Source organism: Tympanuchus pallidicinctus, unplaced genomic scaffold, assembly GCF_026119805.1.
Source record: "Tympanuchus pallidicinctus isolate F22 unplaced genomic scaffold, pur_lepc_1.0 scaffold1, whole genome shotgun sequence".
NCBI lineage: Eukaryota > Metazoa > Chordata > Aves > Galliformes > Phasianidae > Tympanuchus > Tympanuchus pallidicinctus.
In genome coordinates this window covers 38,828,018-38,845,765 of record NW_026294618.1, presented here as the reverse complement: position 1 = coordinate 38,845,765, position 17,748 = coordinate 38,828,018, and the positions used below count along the sequence as shown (strand labels likewise).

The 17,748-nt window shown below is 36.7% G+C and overlaps 2 protein-coding genes across 5 annotated transcripts in view; both read left to right on the top strand.

The window, feature by feature from the left end:
* FAXC (failed axon connections homolog, metaxin like GST domain containing) overlaps positions 1-17,748 on the top strand; it is a 251,953-nt gene that overhangs the window by 186,161 nt on the left and 48,044 nt on the right. The window lies entirely within an intron of this gene.
* The window catches only part of FBXL4 (F-box and leucine rich repeat protein 4), a 56,757-nt gene that overhangs the window by 22,183 nt on the left and 16,826 nt on the right, over positions 1-17,748 (top strand). For all 4 annotated transcript variants that reach the window (XR_008207733.1, XM_052686795.1, XM_052686931.1 and 1 more), the window contains exons 5-6: positions 1,557-1,801; positions 8,036-8,249. Coding sequence is in view for 3 of the 4 variants with exons in the window: in XM_052686795.1 (XP_052542755.1) it covers positions 1,557-1,801; positions 8,036-8,249 (459 nt within the window). In the remaining variant the exon portion in view is untranslated. The remainder of the gene's footprint in view (positions 1-1,556; positions 1,802-8,035; positions 8,250-17,748) is intronic.

Here is a 17,748-nt window from a genome sequence, read left to right as displayed (position 1 = left end):
TTCAAAGTTAATAGATGATCTTTAAAATATGTGTATGTATTTAGATACATGCTAAAAGGATGTAACAGCAACTTCTAAGCTTGAACAGTAGGTCTGAACAAAGCAAAATAACCCCCAGATGTTAGCTTGGGATCACATGTGTGGTAGCTCCTAGTCAGCTTGCAATGTGTTGTATCAAAACGCCAGCAACCGAAGTGTCAGTCTAGGAAGTGACTTTTGTTGAGTGGTGTTATGTGGTAATGTCTGCCTTGATCTTCAGCTTCCAGCTGAGGTAAAAAGCCAGAGGTGTTTTTAGGACAGGGGAGAAGACTTGAAATCAAGGTTTAGAAAACCTCAGTATATGCAGGCACTTCTGTGGCATTGGATTTAATGTTAAGTTGCTGAAGAGTTCGTAGATATGTGGAATGTTTGATGTCCAAACAGTAAATCTGGGGCTGAGTCAGAAGTAATAGGGCTTGCTTCAGATTAAGCTGTTGTTGTTTTAATTTACACTGTCTCACTGATTCATTGAAGAGAGTTAGTTTTCCTCCTCTGCTTGGAAGCGATTTACTCACTTAATTACATAACCAGAGTGCTGGTGCTGATAGCTGTGAAAGAGCCACAGTAAACTAAACGTAATTTTTAGACAGAATTTTACAAGTGCACTTTCTCTCAGATTTCTAAGCTAAGGGAGAAATTTTTATTGAAGGTTTTTGTTATTCTCTGAAGTGATTACTTATGTGTATTTCTGTTAACCTTTCTTCAGAAAGAAAACCAGAGCTTGATAGGAGATGGGATTTTTCTTCATCTGAGTGTAAAAAGTCTTTTTAAAAAGGTATATAGTAGTGCTAGTGAGAAGGGCTGGTGATTATTCTGAAGCTGAGATGATTCAATTTGATAAAGGCAAAAAGGGGTGGTACTTCTCAGTTTTGACTCTCGCATACAACCAGATAAGAGATTACTTCATAAAAGACAAGCTGAATCTGTTTGATTTTTTTTTTTTTTTTATCTTGTTGCGTAGTCCAGCACTGGTGGGAGAGTGGAAAAGGATACCAGGTAGAAGACAAAACACTGATTTATTTTAGAGAAGGGTGCAGAGGAATAACTCTGAAATCAATTCAGGTTGTGGGGAAACTGGGGCATGATCTGATTATCATGTACTCTTCAACTATGCTACCACCTTATAACTAAATCCAGAGAATAAAGAGGATCCCAGCACAGTGTTATAATCAATGAAAGTACAGACATTATGAAGGGAAATATGTAAACATAGTGTTTACATATATATTACTGTTTAAATTAGCATAGGTAAAGAAACTTCTGATTTGAAAGCTTCCTGTCACTTTCATTTGCTGATCTGCTTTTCCCTTTCTTGTTTATTATGTTGTCAAATTGAGAAGGAAGTGCAATCCTAGTTAATAGTTAATCAATGTTCTATTTGAGAAGTTATTTTTAAGTAAAAGAACTTACCTTTCTTTGAAGTTAGAACGCATTTTCTTATTCCTTTGCAGATTTTCCTTAGCATTTCAAGTGCTGTATGACCATCTGTGCCTTTTTTTCCCCTGTTTTTAATATAGCTCATCCAGTTGATTTTGAGTCACCTTACAGTACCAGACCTGTGTAGACTAGCACAAACCTGTAAGCTGCTGTATCAACATTGCTGTGATCCTCTGCAGTACATTCATCTCAGTTTACAGCCTTACTGGGCAAGAATTAACGACACATCTCTGGAGCACCTACAGTCTCGCTGCACTCTCATCCAGTGGCTGAATTTATCTTGGACTGGAAACAGGGGAGCCATCTCTGTTTCTGGATTTAGCAGGTCAGTGCTAAATGTTTGTCAGTATTTTGACAAGCTGTTTGCAGAGCTGCTGCACAGTACTTTGTCACTGAGTAACTGAAACCTTGCTAAAAGACAGGAAATGTCTTTGATTTACCAAAAAAGAGTGTGATTGTTATGATGTGGGAGGGGACGTTAAAACACTAAGAGGTGCTAAGTAGGGAAGTAGGAGTCTTTTCTGTCTGTAGTGTGCAAGATCCAAGCTGCCTGTGATTGAGTGGTTTCTTCCAGTGGGAGAAGTGTTTTGCTTTCTTCTGGGATTCTGAAAGACTCCATGAGAACTAAGCAATAGGAAATTCATCCTATGAAGAAAGCATCTGTAGTTGTTCTGTGTACAAAGGAGTCATCAGCAGGACTGTATTAGAATGGCTGCAGTAGTAAACTGATTACAGTGCATGGTTACAAGGTATGGGCCCTAAGTAATCACTGGAGTGCAATGTAAATGCAAATATTTTCATAAAAATGATTTAAAACATTAGTTCTTTTGGAAAGCAGGGGGTTTGCATGTGCGTCTTCACACTGAGTTGAAAATATTTCTATGCTATAGAGCAGCAAATATGCAGCTATAAAGCAGCAAATATGCAGGGATTCTTTTCTGTATAATATCAGTGTTCTCTGCTTCCTTAGCATATCATTTTTTTGCTGCTTCACTCATTTGCATTAGTTAAACAGCATTTATCAACACATTTCATTTAAACAAAAATTGCTGTTTCAACTAAGAGATAATCAACAACAGAGGGTGAACTTGACTGATAAGAAACAGAAATGTTTAATATATTTAAAAGTGTCTTGGCTTTCATTTGTTTTCTGAATTAAAAGGTTAAAAGGTATTGGAACGTTTTCTTTCCTTTGGTGTCTGAGTGCCTTCCTCGAGGCACTAGAAGACAATCATTTGAAGAAATACTTCATCAAGATGAGAATGTCACTTCCTTTTTACTGACCTTAAGGTATAACCGAAGGGCCCTATACTGTGCTCTTTTGTTCTTGTTGGGAGAAAAAGGAGATGGGCATCACCTAGTTGAATTGAATACAAGATATCTCCTAAATTTGGATTTCACGTTAGATTATGCTGAATATAAATGTATAAGCTTTAATTCAACTCTGAAATAGTGAAGTGTTTGCTTTCTGATGTTTAGCTTATTAAGTTGGTCTTTATGAAAACTTAAAGATGTGTGTCTTCATATGGTATTTTTCATTTTTTTCTTTTAAATATGCAGTGCTGTTAAAAATTTTGCGTAGCATTGAAAGAAATGAATGTCTAAGCTCAGCGAATTGTGAACTTGCAATCCTGTCATATTTGGCTTCCAGTTAGTTGAAAACATCTTTTAACTAATTAACTGTTTTTACTTTCTTGGGTTTTTTTTTTTTTTTTTTTTTTTAACTACTAAAATAATAGCATTTACTTTTAGTCAGCATTTCTAAAATTACTGTATCACCGTGACGTGTTAATCGCATGATCCAGTACGTGCCAGTCATGAACTCCCAGCTTTTCCTTTTGGATCTCTAGACATTTCTCACCTCGCCTGACTTTCGGGATTTATTAGCCAAACCAGAATTTCCAAAGAATGGAATTACTTTGACTTTTTTAGGAATTCTATTTCTTTTTAGTTTACTCTTCAGTTTACCTTCAATAGAGGAGGTTTGGCAATCGTCCAGGGAGGATGCATTGCTTGTTTTCTCAGTTACCAGCTGATACCTTCCTGAAAACTTATTCATGCTTTTGATTTACAATTGTCCATTGCAAGAATGAAATACTTATGACTCTACGTATGAAAGCAGAGGACATTACCGCTGTATTATTAATGTAAAGTCTTTATTAATGTAAAATCTTATCTTGCTGCTCACGGTGTGTTTCTGAAAACAATTGCTGGCTTCTCTTTATGCTTCTCTGACTTTTTCGTGTTCTTGGTATTCTTTCTTTCTGCAAATAAAATTTTAGGTATGGTAGTGAGGTGTCCTGTAGAATAATGAGCTGTGTTTTGTTTGTTTTTCATTTTGGGTTTAGTTGGTTAAAAACAATAAGGTCTTCCTGTAACTTGAGGCTCAAACTAACCTAAATTGCTTGTTCCAGTACTTCAGGTTTGATGCCCCATCCTTGGAGGCATTCAAGACCAGGCTGGATGTGGCTCTGGGCGGCAGCCTGATCTAGTGGTTGATTACCCTGCATATAGCAGGGGGGGTTGAACCTGGATGATCACTGTCCTCTTCAACCCATGGCATTTTATGTTTCTGTGATCCATTTTATGGTAAGCTGCTGTATAAGCAAGCAACCATGAACAGCTTCAAGCCACTGCAGTGGAAATATAGAGTTCTGCCTGGAAGCTGTAACAGTCTGAAGGACACCATTACCTTACTTATAAAGACCACGTTATGTTTGTCCATTTGAAGAGAGGAAAAGTTATTTTCTAAACGAAATTCCTAAGTAACCTTACAAATACAACAAATTGCTGCAGTATAAAGTCAACAAAATGCTAAAACCTAATTACCTTATCCTCAGTAGATAAGAGACATTTAACTTTTGCAGAGCCTCCTTTTGTTTTATTTTTGCACTTTTCTCAGTACTTGGTATTAAAATTTGCACTGTTGAGTTGAAAACCACTTGAATTAGTTTGATTCTTCCAGCTGTCCTGTTTAGATTCTGATTTCTGCAAGTAGATGCCTATTGATATGGTACTCTTGCTTGAGTTTTATTTTGGAAAATATCTTTAGAATGTTTTTATCCATATTTTCTTATGAATCTTAGAAGAGGTGAATTGTATAAATGTGTGCTGCTTAAAAAAAAAAATCCAAATGTGTTTTCCTGCAAAAGTGTACTGAAGTAGAAACTTTTTTTTAAAGAGTAGTTTAAGAAATGACTGAAGCAAATTTTGTGTTATCATGAGCAGATAGAATGCTTCAGGCATATGAACATCCTGAGGCAAAGCTGAAGGTATTTTAACTTATTGATAGCATCTGCTCCTTAGGGCTAAAAATGACTATCATAAAATTTTCATTTCAGCATATAATATAAATTAAGTGAACTTTGTCTTTTAGATTGCACTAAAAGTATACAGAAAAGTGAAAGACAAGTGTTTGAGCAATCTCAAGTGTCTGGAATGTAAAATGACAGGGAGTAAACAAAGATTTCACAGAAAACTTCACATAATCAATGCATTCTCTGGGCATTAGAGGTGTGCAGTGAATTTGTTCATGCAATGGGAATGTCAGCATGGGACAATAAGACCTGTATAGGAAAAGTGAAGCAGGTTGATTGGAGGTATAGTAAACACCAACATGTTGAATAATTGCTCTGAGTTTTTAACAGGTGAATGATGATGACAGCTTAGAAACAGACTTCTGCGTGCAGATTTCTGTGTATCATTGGTAGTACAAACAGTATGATTCTGTAAAATAACCACTAGAGCAAATGTGGTGTGTTCAAAACCCTCTTTAGTACACGTCTAAAAGCGTTTGGGGGATTTTATTTGGGAGGTCTTAGGCAGTCAACTCTGGCATGAACAGTGCTTCTCTTGTACCTTGGTATTTTAATTTTGAATCATAGGAAATATTAGATACAGACTGATTTCAGAACTCATTCTCCAAGTCTAAGGTGGGATAGAGCTGGGAGGGAGATGAACATCAAAGCAGTGCTGGAAAGTGAGAAAGGTAGCAGGGCAGTTGCAACTAGATAATTTTTAAAGGTCCCTCCCAACTTATAAGCCATTCTATGATTCTCTGAAAATAAACAAAAAGACTGAAATACTGTAGTTTAGAATGAAGGTGAATTTAAAACTCTGTTGTAGTGCCTAGCAAACTAAGTGTACGTATTTAGATTCTTCTAGGTTGTTTGATCCTATTTCATAATAGGTAAGAAAGGAAATCACTTCAGAAATTGTCTGAAGCACTGGTAATAAAGAAAAAAGACTAGTAAGATGAGTGACTGCAGAAAGGAAGAGATCCTATAAGTGGGATGCAGTCAGTCTTCAGTGAGTAAAGGAGAGGTATGTGAGGAAGTGTTCCTTTGGATAGCAAGTGCTTTTGTTGGAGATGCTGGTCTGAAGTAAGTCATTGCCAGGCAGCCTTCCAGTATTTGCTGAGTCTCAGGAATTTGAAGGAAATACCACTTCTGTTCGGAAAGCCTGAGAACCCATGTTCTGCCTTGCTATAAGCCTTTGGAGATCTGCATGGAAAGAATTTAGAAAAACCTGCCCCAAGCAGGCTGTGCAGTGTAAGCTGAGGATGGGGAGAACTCAGAAGTACTGACTATTGTACTCTGCAGTGTTCTGTTTGCTGACTCCCTCAAATTTCCCTTTCTGTTTCTGTTCACTTCTTCCCTTCATGCCTGTCAGTTTGTTCTTATACCCTGCTGTGTCTCCCTTACTGCCCTCGACTTAATTTCTTCTTAATGTCTCCTAAATAACTTATTCTAAAAAGGAAGTAAAGTCACAAATAAGTGCAGTGCTCATTGCTATTGCTGGTTTTGCTCAGTCCTTGTGTTCTAAGTATAATGAAGATAAAATGTTGCCAGGATAACTCTTTAAGCTGGTGTGATTTTTCTTATCCAAGTCTAAGGGATCAAAGAATGCTTCTCTGACTTAGTAATGTTAACTTCTAATACTGACAGGAGAAGGAAAGTGTTGATCTGTAGCAATATTTATAATGGCTGAATCCTGTTAAATTATATGGCAGTTAACCTAACATCCATTATTGTAATGGAATAGTTAATAAAATATTTATCCATTAGCAAATTGGAAGCTAGAGGCATAATAAATGGCAATTGACAGGGTTTTATGGAAACTATCACCATTGGAACAAACCCAGTGATTTGTTGATGAAAGAAGCCATATGAATGTGTTGTTAAAGCACTCACTGAAGAGAGGAATTGGCTAATTGGCAATCAGCAGTGAATCAAAGTTCCGAGGAATCTACTTCCTGTTTCTCCACGACAGTGTTGAACTCTGCTGCTGGTCTGAAATAGCAGTCTAATGTTTAGATATCTGGTATTAATTCTGCTGAACTGTCAAGTCATTTTGCTTCTGACACTCTTCTGTAAGAAAGCTCACAGGTCGAGCTTACCAGTGTATTCAAGGTATCTGGTATGAAAACAACAAATAACTGCTTGATGTTTGATTACTTTTTACAAGCTAAAATGGATTCTGAAGAGAAACTGTGGGGTTGCACAAAAATAATGGAAGAGATTTGAATGCCACTTAAGAGCATACTTAGCAAAACCCCCAAGTGCTCTGTCTCTCTTTCTCAGAGCCTCTCTTTGTCGCTTTCCGTAAGCTCATGAACATTAGGGACCTCTGAAGGTCACCTACTCCAAGCTCCCACTTGAGGTGCTGCTGACCTCAGCTCTGGATCAGGTCAATTGAAGTTTCAGATGACTCTTGGAAGCTTCCTGGAGTGGAGGTTGCACTCTGCAATCTCCTTTTCTCCCCCTGTTGCATAGGATCTGTATAATGGAAAGTAAGGCAAAGGGAGCTGGGTAGCATGCAAGATGAATCAGGAAAGTTGATGATCATGAATAACAGGTAGACTAAGTGTATAATGAAAAGTAAGGAAAGAAGATTTAATAACGTGCATCTTGAGAAAGGGACATCAAGTCCTCATTATTCTTTAGTGTCATTTTGTAATGCCTTCATTGTCTGGGAGCAAATTGCAAGAAGGAAGCATCTTCCAACTTTTTAAACTGAATATTCAAGGCCAGCAAAACCTTTGTTTTTCTTTACCCCTTGCAGTGATGCTTTTGCAATTTGCTTTCAAGGTAGAATTGTTTTCTACAGCTGCTTTAATGACATCAGTGTCCTCATATCATGTATAGCTTAATATAGTCTTTTGTGTTTCTTAAAATGTATGTGTCAAATACTGTTTTATACAAAAACTATAATATCTAGGTTACATATGGTATCTAATGCTGATGAAACAGTGTTAACTGTCAGACCACCTTTAGTTTTCGAATATTGATGTCTAACTCAGCAACTCATTAGTTTGCTCTTCAGGATCTGTACAGATTTGGTTCATAAGTAATTTCTTCAGAGTGGTTATGATTAATTTACTTTAACCTAATCATATTTTCCATTAATTAATTCAGATGTATATCTGAATTAGTGCTGTGGTCTGTAGGTTTTTCGTTGCTGGAAGAAAGTATTTCCTGTTTTACCATGCTTACCATGCTTACAGTTTTAACATTATTCAAAGATTTATTTTTCACCAGAAATGTGAATTTTTTTGCAGGTTCTTGAAAGTTTGTGGCTCTGAACTTGTACGTCTTGAGTTGTCTTGTGGCCATTTCCTCAATGAAACGTGTTTGGAGGTCATTACTGAAACGTGTCCTAATCTTCAGGAATTAAATCTCTCATCATGTGATAAGATACCACCTCAGGCTTTCAACCACATAGCCAAAGTGGGCAGCCTCAAGCGTCTCGTTCTTTACCGAACAAAAGTGGAGGTAGGAAAAAGTGTTTTAATGCCCAGCACGCGCTTCAAGTTGTTTGGTTGGTTGTGTTTTTTTTTTGGTACTCCGTGTGCTTCCTCATCCAAGGTTTAGCTACTTGTAATTGTGCTGGAGTTAATGCAAGATAGTTAGAAGGTCAGCCATCTTGAATTGTAGGCATTTGCTATAGGTTTTGTTGGCAATTACAGCAAAAATAGTGTCCCTTAATAACTTATTACTTCATGGTATTTAGTCTGTGTTTTGAAATCTTACATACTTAACGTTTACCTTTTTTTTTTTTTCTTCTCCAAACTAAAGAATTGGTCAGCCCTGCTTTTAAGTGCTTTTGGATAGACTTCTGATTCATTGTACCTTGGGTGTATCGGTGGTGTTTGTAGCTCTGTAGTCTTCCTGTAAATCTTGGGTGAATCTCCTTACCTCATTTTGTGTGGGCTTTGTAGTAGAGATAATTGGTGCAGGTTTTTCAGATAGAAAAGTACTGGTCATCTCTGTGCTCTGGCAGAAATCATCTTCAAGGATCTGAGATCATTGTATCAGATGATCATTGTGGTCCTTTTCAACGCAGGCCATTCTATGATTCTATGATTGTATAATTTTGTTTCTACTGATGATGGAACAATCTTCTTGATTTTAGTCAAGTAACTTAGTTTGAGATTTCACATTTGTAATAGAGCATTAGCTAAAATACCTTCTGAACCTGACTGGTGACTGTCACTGCTCAGCTATCATTTTGCTGAGAAGAAATTGGATTGGCTGTAGATAGTAAAGATTCCCTGATTTTTATTTTTTATTTTTTATTTTTTTTATTTTTTAAGCTTTAAATTGACTTTTATGTATGAGCAAGTGCCTGCTTGTAGCTGACAAGAAAATTTGTTCACAATCAAACTTGGGGATTTCCTTATTTATTTGTTTGTTTTTTTTTTTTTTTTTTTTTAAATAAGTTTAAACAAAAAGCACTGCTCCTTACAAAACATGTAAGAGAAATTTTTAGAGACATAAGTAGGCAAGTTGGACAGGATGCTTTTATGTTGCTTGTTATTATGAAGCTTTTTACCAACATACACTGTGCCTCACAGGTAAGAAAGTAAAGGAAAATGTAACATAGTATTTGAATCAGAGGATTAGGGTTACAGAAGTGACAGTTCAATAAAAATAACTTTACTTTTCTCCCCATTACTTTCTTTTCATACAAATGTCTGTTTTTTTCTGTAAAAATTAGGCTGCTTTTCCTTCTGTGCTCTTCATCTGATACTAGGATGTTAGGTAGTAACTACACGCAAACAAGACTAGATAGATAGTTTGATCCAGTATGCTCTGGAGCAAACTAGACTTCTCCAAAACACATCAGAGAATTGTAAGCATTCTTGATTTTTTTTTTTGTTATTTTATTGTTTTGGGGTTTTTGTTGTTGTTGTTGTTAAATATCTACTGCTGATTCCTTGCTGGAGCTTCAAACAATGGAGCAATTCTAATGTTTAATCAGTAACTTGGCATTATATTCTTATTGGAGTAAGGCTGGAACTGCTCAGAGAGAAGATTCTGAGGCTCTGAATCAACTACAGAAAACTGCTAACAAGTATGTGTTTGTTAAGAGAAAGTAAGAAGGTGAGATGAGCCAAGCTGTGTGTGCTATGGTTCTGTGCAGAAATTCTTTCTCAGAGTTCAAAAGAAAAAGGCAAATAAAAAATCCTTTCATTCCATTTGGTACACCATTTCCTTAAATAAATTAGTAGCTTGTTTTTTTCTCTGAAGAACAAACCAAGTTTTTTTTATCTTAATTTTCTTCTCACATCATATTCTGGAGTGGCAAAGGTTCAGGTCCTATCATAAATATTAACATGTAATTTATTTAGTTATTTATTTATTTTGTGATGCAAAGATGGCATCCCTGTTCATTAATCTCCTTGATGTAGGACTGGGACGATGTGCTTCTGGAGAAATTGAAGCAGTTGTGAAAACGTGAAGAGGGAATGAATATGGAGAGAAACAAGTAAAAGGTTGACTTGAAATGGGATGTCCTGTAGGGTATCACAGTTTTCTTTTTGTGCATCTTGCTGCACAATTAGACGCAGTCACTGAAATTGAAATGTAGTGAAACTGGATCAAATAGAGAAGGCGATGCTTTTTACGCTTGTAAACAGTCAGACGAATTTATTGTCACAGCTGATCAAAGTAAACACAAGTTGAATTATTTAATGGAAGTGATCATATTTCTGTGTGCCCCAAATGGCAACACTAAAGAGAAAAATAAAAGAAAGAAATAGGAATTAAAGCTTTTGCTGACATTTGAAGAAGTACTCCTCTGTTATTTGTGATGCCTGTGTAAAAGGGGTTATATTCTTTCTCTGCAAGTATCAGTCCCTGTTGAAAACGCAGTACTGTGCTAGAGCACATCTGCATAAACAGTACAGCTTGTTCTTCTAGTTGTTAATTTAGGTGTGTCATTAAGTAACATAGATTATGGAATTAACCTTCTCTGTCCGTCTTGTCTGTATGATCGTAAAGCTGTTTATGTTCCTGCATCATGCTTTATAAGGTACAGCATTAACATTAATGAAGTGTTCAAATAAAAACAAATTACCTGTCCTATTACTCGGACTACATCTTGCTTTCTCTTTTTTAATGGAAAAAGGGACAAACTGACATTTAAATTACTCATACTTTTCTGCTTATGTGATTATGATGCTACAAGATAAGTTCTGGGAAAATACTCTGCAGAAGATTAATTTTTACACGTGAGACATAGGAAAACAAACTGAAAATTTGCAACATATTATGTAATCACCTGAGCAGTCCTTTTGGCAGTTTCTTGTTTTAGCTGTTACCTTTGAACAGATTTTTCTTTAAAAAACATACTGTCTCTGTAAGCTCCAAATTTTAAGTGCGTGCTTTCAGTGAAATGCGCAATTCTGATGCTCTTCTACTTACTGTCTCTCAGCATGATAAACACCTCTTATATTTTGAAAGAGTTTATGATCTTTGGTCCTAACCCTGCTGAATCTTAAGGCAATACATAGTGTTATTTCCTTTATGGACTGAGTGGAATTTTCTGTTTACAGAGTTGGTTTCCAGCTTCTACAGTGAAGCTCCCAGTATCATGAAAATATTCCACACTGTTTTTCAAGGAGTGCCCAGTGACTTCTGCTAACTTGTTTGAAGCCAAACAAAAGCAAAACAAAAATTCTTAGATCACTATGATTCTCTGCACTGAATGCAGCTGTTTTCCGAGCTTTAAATTCATTAATGAAGGTTTTGATTCTACATCTGCTTGAAATAATTTGTAACATGCTTTGAGAAACAAATCCCAATTTTTTGTAAATGTTAACTTCTGCTAGCTCAAGTCCCCTATTATATTTGTGAGTTTTTGTGCTGGAAGTTCTGGTATTTGCTGATACACGACTCCTTAGCATTTATTCATTGAGAGCATATTCTCAGCATAGTTTAAGCACTTGTTGGCATTGATGTATTTAAAAACCACAATGAACAAAGACGGCATTATTGTGTACAGTAATGGGCAGTGCGTGTCTTTATGGCTTGAGTCCGTTATCTTGATGTAATGCTTATTATGAGGTATTTCACCCATACATGCAGCTCTGTCAGAATTCTATTTTAAAGAAACCGAAGTCACAATTACAGTAGAAAAACTTCATTCTCATTATTGCTGGCTGTAATTTTTAATGTATGATTGTATATTTCATGTTGCAAGGTATGATGAATTCTTTATAGCATGTGAAGAAAAAATTTAAAGCTTGTATTGGAGATACAAATTGAAATACAAAATGAACTGACTTAAAATCATCTGGACAAATGACTTTGCACACGTTTTAAAATATTGTTTTTACAAGTTGTAACAAGATATCTCTGAACAAGAGCAAATTCACAATTTGGGCCACTGTTGGAAAAGATATTGGAGGATTTTGTATACCTGGAAGACACATAGGAATCTTGCTTTTTTTTTTTTTATGTCATGAGCAATGGAAAAGTTAACGCTGACATAAAATCAGATATCTTAGAAGTAACCTCTTATGGGTGATGCTGTATTTCTGACAACTGTTGTCTGAGACTTTTCAGCCTGGATAAAATTTCATTGGCTTGGGCACAAATCCTTAGGATTAAGAGTTGCTAAAACGGAAAAACAGTGAAAGCTTCTAGCTAGAAGGTATGTTCTTAGAAGAGAATTGAGCCAGTGACAAATAGGCAATACAGGGCCTTGATGCCTGCTGATCAGGGAGTTTTCTTATTTGTGTGCTTTTTTGACAAAGGAAGTTCTAGTATTATAAAGCATTCTTTGTTGTAACTATGAAATAGAACTTCATTGACGAAAGATCAAGACTGTGATAAGTAAGAAATTGGTTACAATATACTGTTTTTTAAAGGACTGATGGAAAATACTCATAACAATTTTTCTGTATTTTTACTTATTTAAGCCAAAATTGGATCGAATTTTCTCCATTGCTGACAATGGGTTCAAATTATGAGGTTATCTTTTTTTTTTTTTTTTTTCTTGCAAGGAGTTGTATTAGAACTTCCTTTCATCTGGTTTTACATACAGAAATAAGTTGCCACTCCAAAGGTACTGTAGTCATGTATAGTAATAGCTGCAGTTCAAAAGAGGAATTCAGTGATGTGCTGCCATTGAGATTATTTGTCTCCACATTACACAGGTGCACATAGTGGTTGCTATTCACTAAGAAATTTCCGGAAGCCCCAAAGCTGAGTTCACATCTAGTTAAGTGTCTTGATTATTTTTTATTGTAGTTAGAAGTAATTATCTTCACTTCCTGAAATATCTTGGCAAAAGCTATACGTGGCAGAGTTTGTGGTAGTGAGAGGGGAAACTGTAGTGTAAAGGACGATAATCCAGGATGTTTCTTTTAGGGGAAGAGTTATCAGTGCTTTCAGAAAGGTCATTATCCCAGTGGCAGGAGTTTCTTGTTTCCCTGGAAGTGGGATGCAGGAGGTGTGCGCTGCCAGTGTGGCCTTTGGGCAGCCCCAGGTAGCACGCTCTCCTTCTCTTCCTTCGGGCTGTGCAGAGGGTGCTGTACAGGACTCCTTTACCAGCAGGGCATACAAAAGATTTTCTTTGTTTCCTTAGCCACTTTGAGGTTTCTACAGTCATAAACTTTAGAACTTCAAAACGTCACAAAGCAAAACCTGAAATGGTTGAGAGCAGTGAAGGAAAGCTTCACCTGCCTGTTGAGTGGAGAATGCTTAGTCCGCAGGTGTGCGTGATTTTTGGGGTAGCAGGCCATGCCCACAGCCGTGCCACAGTACCCATTGCATCTCTCACTTTGACTTAAATTCTGCTGCCAGCCATCATCATCATTCTGTTTTTCTGTTCTTCACCTTTGAACAGTTTATTTGACTTTGAGTGCATCTAATGATAATGACAATGTTGGTACTGCAGCTGTCTAGAATGATGCAGAGAGAGTGTTCGCATTAAAAGATACGTCAGGTGTTTGCTCTGGTAAACGGAGCAGCTGAATTTGGTTGATAATAAAACAGTATTTCTTATAGGAGTTCAAGGTGGGGTAGGTATAGTATGTTCATTTGCTACTTTCTTTATCATCTTTATTTTTTGACTGCATGACAGTAATTGCTGTGCCGTATTACTTTTGTGCAGAACAAGGCAGTTGTCAATGAAGCAATTTTGTATTTGCAGCAGTAGAGGCAGCACTTACTATGTGTGTGCTGAAGGCTGAGTTGTTTTGAGCAAATCTGTTCCCAAGCAAATAACTGTAAGTTTGTTGGCCTGAACCAGCTGGTTCTGATCTCCTTTGTTGTAAATTTAAACCTTTTGAGGACAAAAGGAAAGCCTCTGTTCACCTCATGAGTAGAGAAAGGTTTCTGTGAATGAATTTCTGAGAATATTTTGAAGGCTCAACTTAGGACAGTGTGGGTTCAATTGAAGGGTTGAGAGAGATGGTACATTTCATTGGCCTCACCTTAGTCTGTAGTAGTCTGTAGATCTCCAGTTTTCCATCTGTTTCTTGTTGCAAAATTTTAAGGGACAGGACATTGACTGTGACTTCTATTAGGACGACAGAACATTTAAGAGTACTCTGCAGTTATCTCCTGCTTGCCCAGTTAATACACTTGTGTTTTGGGTTTTCACTCAGGTTATTAGTTCTTACTGAAAGGAATACTGTTGTCAGGTGTTCTGTCAGATTAATAGCATTCCAAAGTATAACTGTGTTGCATCACATGTATACTGTTTTTTGATGTCTGATTGCTATATCAACTTTTTTAGCTGAGTGCATTGAGAAATGTGAATTTGACTTGTACACAAACAGTATGTGACAGCTTCTGCTTGACTACTCAGTATTTGGGGTTCTGTAAATCTTTACTGTTTGCCTGATCAAATTTTTTGATAATTTTCTTTCTGCTTTATGAAAAGGTGATTGCTCGTGGAATCAAGTTGTATAAAAGTTAGCTGGTACAATTGTTTAATATGGTTCTAGAAAGCCTGATTCTAACCTGAAAGCAAATATTTAAACAATATTTTAACATAGATTGGTAAAATAAGATGACAATGATGCCTACAATCATCAGTAAATACTGTAAAAGCACCTGTTATTAAATATAACAACTGCAAAAACTCATATGCAAGAGCAACTCGCTGCAAGGGCTCTTCAAGATGCGTTTTTAAAGGAGAGATAACTGAAATATGAGAAAAGAAATTGTGGTCTTTAGGAACTCTCTTAAATTAATTCCTTGATATTATGGAAAAATGCAATATTCATTGTGGTAAGCCTGCAAATATAGGCATGTTATCTGATATTTGCCTGAGACTAATGTTATATAACTATGTGAACGTAAGCAGAAACAACAGGGTTGGGGGCATGGGGCAGGGAACATTGGAGATGAGGTTGTCATTTGGAACTGATAAGAAAAAATAATAACAACTTTGTCCTTTCATATAAGGCAATTATGGAGGGAAGAAATTTAAGCTTTTTTTCTACTCCTAACTTGAAATTTTAATGTTGAAATATGTATTCATGCAAAACTCAGAATTTTTCATGTGTGATTGCCAGAGATTTAGTAATTCAGTGATCAAAAACATAGGAAGCAAAGGAAGTCTAGTTTAAAGAATGGAGAAAGCAATCTATCAGAATTTGAGATTCTGTCAGCATTTACTTCTCTCAAGAAAAAAAAAAAAGGAAAAATTACAGGAGAAGAGAGTCTTGTAAAGGATTTAGGCTGTCTTGCTTCATTGAGGGGGCTGCAAGAGTTTCCAGTCTATGTCAGACACGTTTCTTCTGATTGCACTGTAGGGGAAAAAAAGCAGTCTGTTTTTTTTTTTTTTTGTTCCCAGCATTAAAAGTAGAAGAAGTTTAAGATCTTTCTGTAAAGAGTTTATAAAAACATGTAGACCTATCCCAACCTTAGAAGTAAAACTATGCTATTTTTTCTGTAGTTCTTCCATTAGTATTCCACAGGCAAAATGTTCTTATTATGGCAGAGCCAGTGTATCATAACCGTCTTCTGTATTTGTAAAAAGCTTTATATTCTGGACTATTTGACGGTGAAACTGCAGTGAGTAGATGGTCCAAGACTGAAAGTGCATCTTTCATGAGTGAGCCAAGTGTACTATAGACAGAAGGGGCTTTTCTGTTAAGTGATACTAATCTCAGGATATCATATCTCTTGGATGCTTTCCTTATCATACCAACATCAGAAATAATTTGCACTTCTGGTTGGATCACGAATGCAAAAAGTCCTGAAAAAATTGCAGTGGGATTCAGCCTTACTAGATATATTACTCTGTCACCAGTATTTGATTTCTCCACTGTTCATTCAAGCCAGCTGCACTCTTGCAACTTGCAAGTCAGAATGTACATGTGATGTGTAAGGTCTTTACAAAGGCAGGTAGGATGGAAGTTAGTCCAGTATCAGCTATTTAACTGTGGTATGCATAGCACAGAAATGTGTTCCAGGCCAGCTGTGTTACCAAATGAAAGACTTATTCATGTTTGGGCAGAACTCTCTTGTCTCATGTGGAATGAGTTAGGATTTCAAAAGGTAATCTCTCTTCTTGTCCAAGACAGGATCAACTCTGATGTCGTTTCTGACATGTTAGTCTAGCCTGTTCTTAAAGACTTCAGAGACTCTTCAGGATGTCTCCTTTCCATTTCTGAGGTTTGGGACTAACTGTTGTGCCCTAAAATATTTCTATAATCTGTTCTAAAAGGCTGTGTTTAACAGCAGTATCGTGTCATCCTTCTGTGCAGCTTGATGCCAGTCTTCTCTCCTCGAGCAATTTGTGCATGACTTCAGCTGTAAGCATTTTCATCATCTAAAAACCATTCCTGGAAATGGATAATAGGATCTTATTTGACTGCTCAGAACTCTTCTTCCTGCTGTTTGTGCTGTCTCATAAAAATTGACTGTTCACCAGTTACTGCTTTGATTGGATGGCAGAAGAAATTTGGATCACTGAGGTGTCTACTGTTTTCCTTCTGCAGTTTGAGCATGCATGAAGGGGAGCTGGTTCAAAACCAGCCCTTACCTTTGCTACAGGGCAATCTTAGAAAGTCTCCAAACTAAGCATATCTTGGCTACTAAGCTCACAAATGAAGTGTTATGTGGGGAGTCTTTTGATTTGACAGCCTCTGCTTGGCTGAGGAAGTGCAATTGGATTCTCTCCAGTTGAAACTTTCTGGTCCAGAATTTAGGTGGCCTGTGCTCCTCTTATAATGAGCTCTGACATCTGAGGTTTGGCCTGCCTTACAGCTTCAAGGTCAGGTGATTGCCTCATTCTTCTCTGCTTACACAGGAATGTTATCACTCATCTTGTGTTCAAGACAAGTCAGAGAGATGAATTGTACAGACAGATGGCTTAAAACAGTCTGGTTATTACAATGATAGTTCTTGATGTGCAGTGCATATGTATTCTGTGAGCTGCCATTCTTTCCTGCTATTTTGATGTCCTTTACCACCTGTATTTGCAATTGACTGAGGTTCAACTAGGCATATTCAAAGAAAGGTGGTTGTTTTTTGTTTTTCTTTTTTTTTCCTCTTGACATATGCAGAAACAGCCTCCAGTTATGGGAGAACAGGCACAGCTTCTGAAGAAAGTCTGCTTTCTTGTGTTGAGGCATGTGCGTGCCCCAGAAGAAGAATTAACCTACACTGAGTATGGCTACTATTGAGTAACTTATTGTTTACTCTTGGGCTAGATTTGGCAGGCTGTGTGATGGTATGCTATGGTGTTCTACCATGATGCTTTTTTATTACTCACATTTCTGGTGCTTATCTTCTTCCTGTTGTTTTTTTCTCTCTTTTTTTTTTTTTTTTTTTGTTTTTTTTTGGTTGTTTTTTTTTTTGTTGTTGTAAATTGTTGTTTAAAGTAATACTTTAGCTATCACAAGTTGTGAAAAGACCTCTGAAAATGTGGACTCAGTGCATATAGTACAGGAAGGACTCCCTCAGACTAAAGTATTCTGAGAGAGTCACTAAATTCCTGTTCACATTAGCTTATTTTTGTGATCAA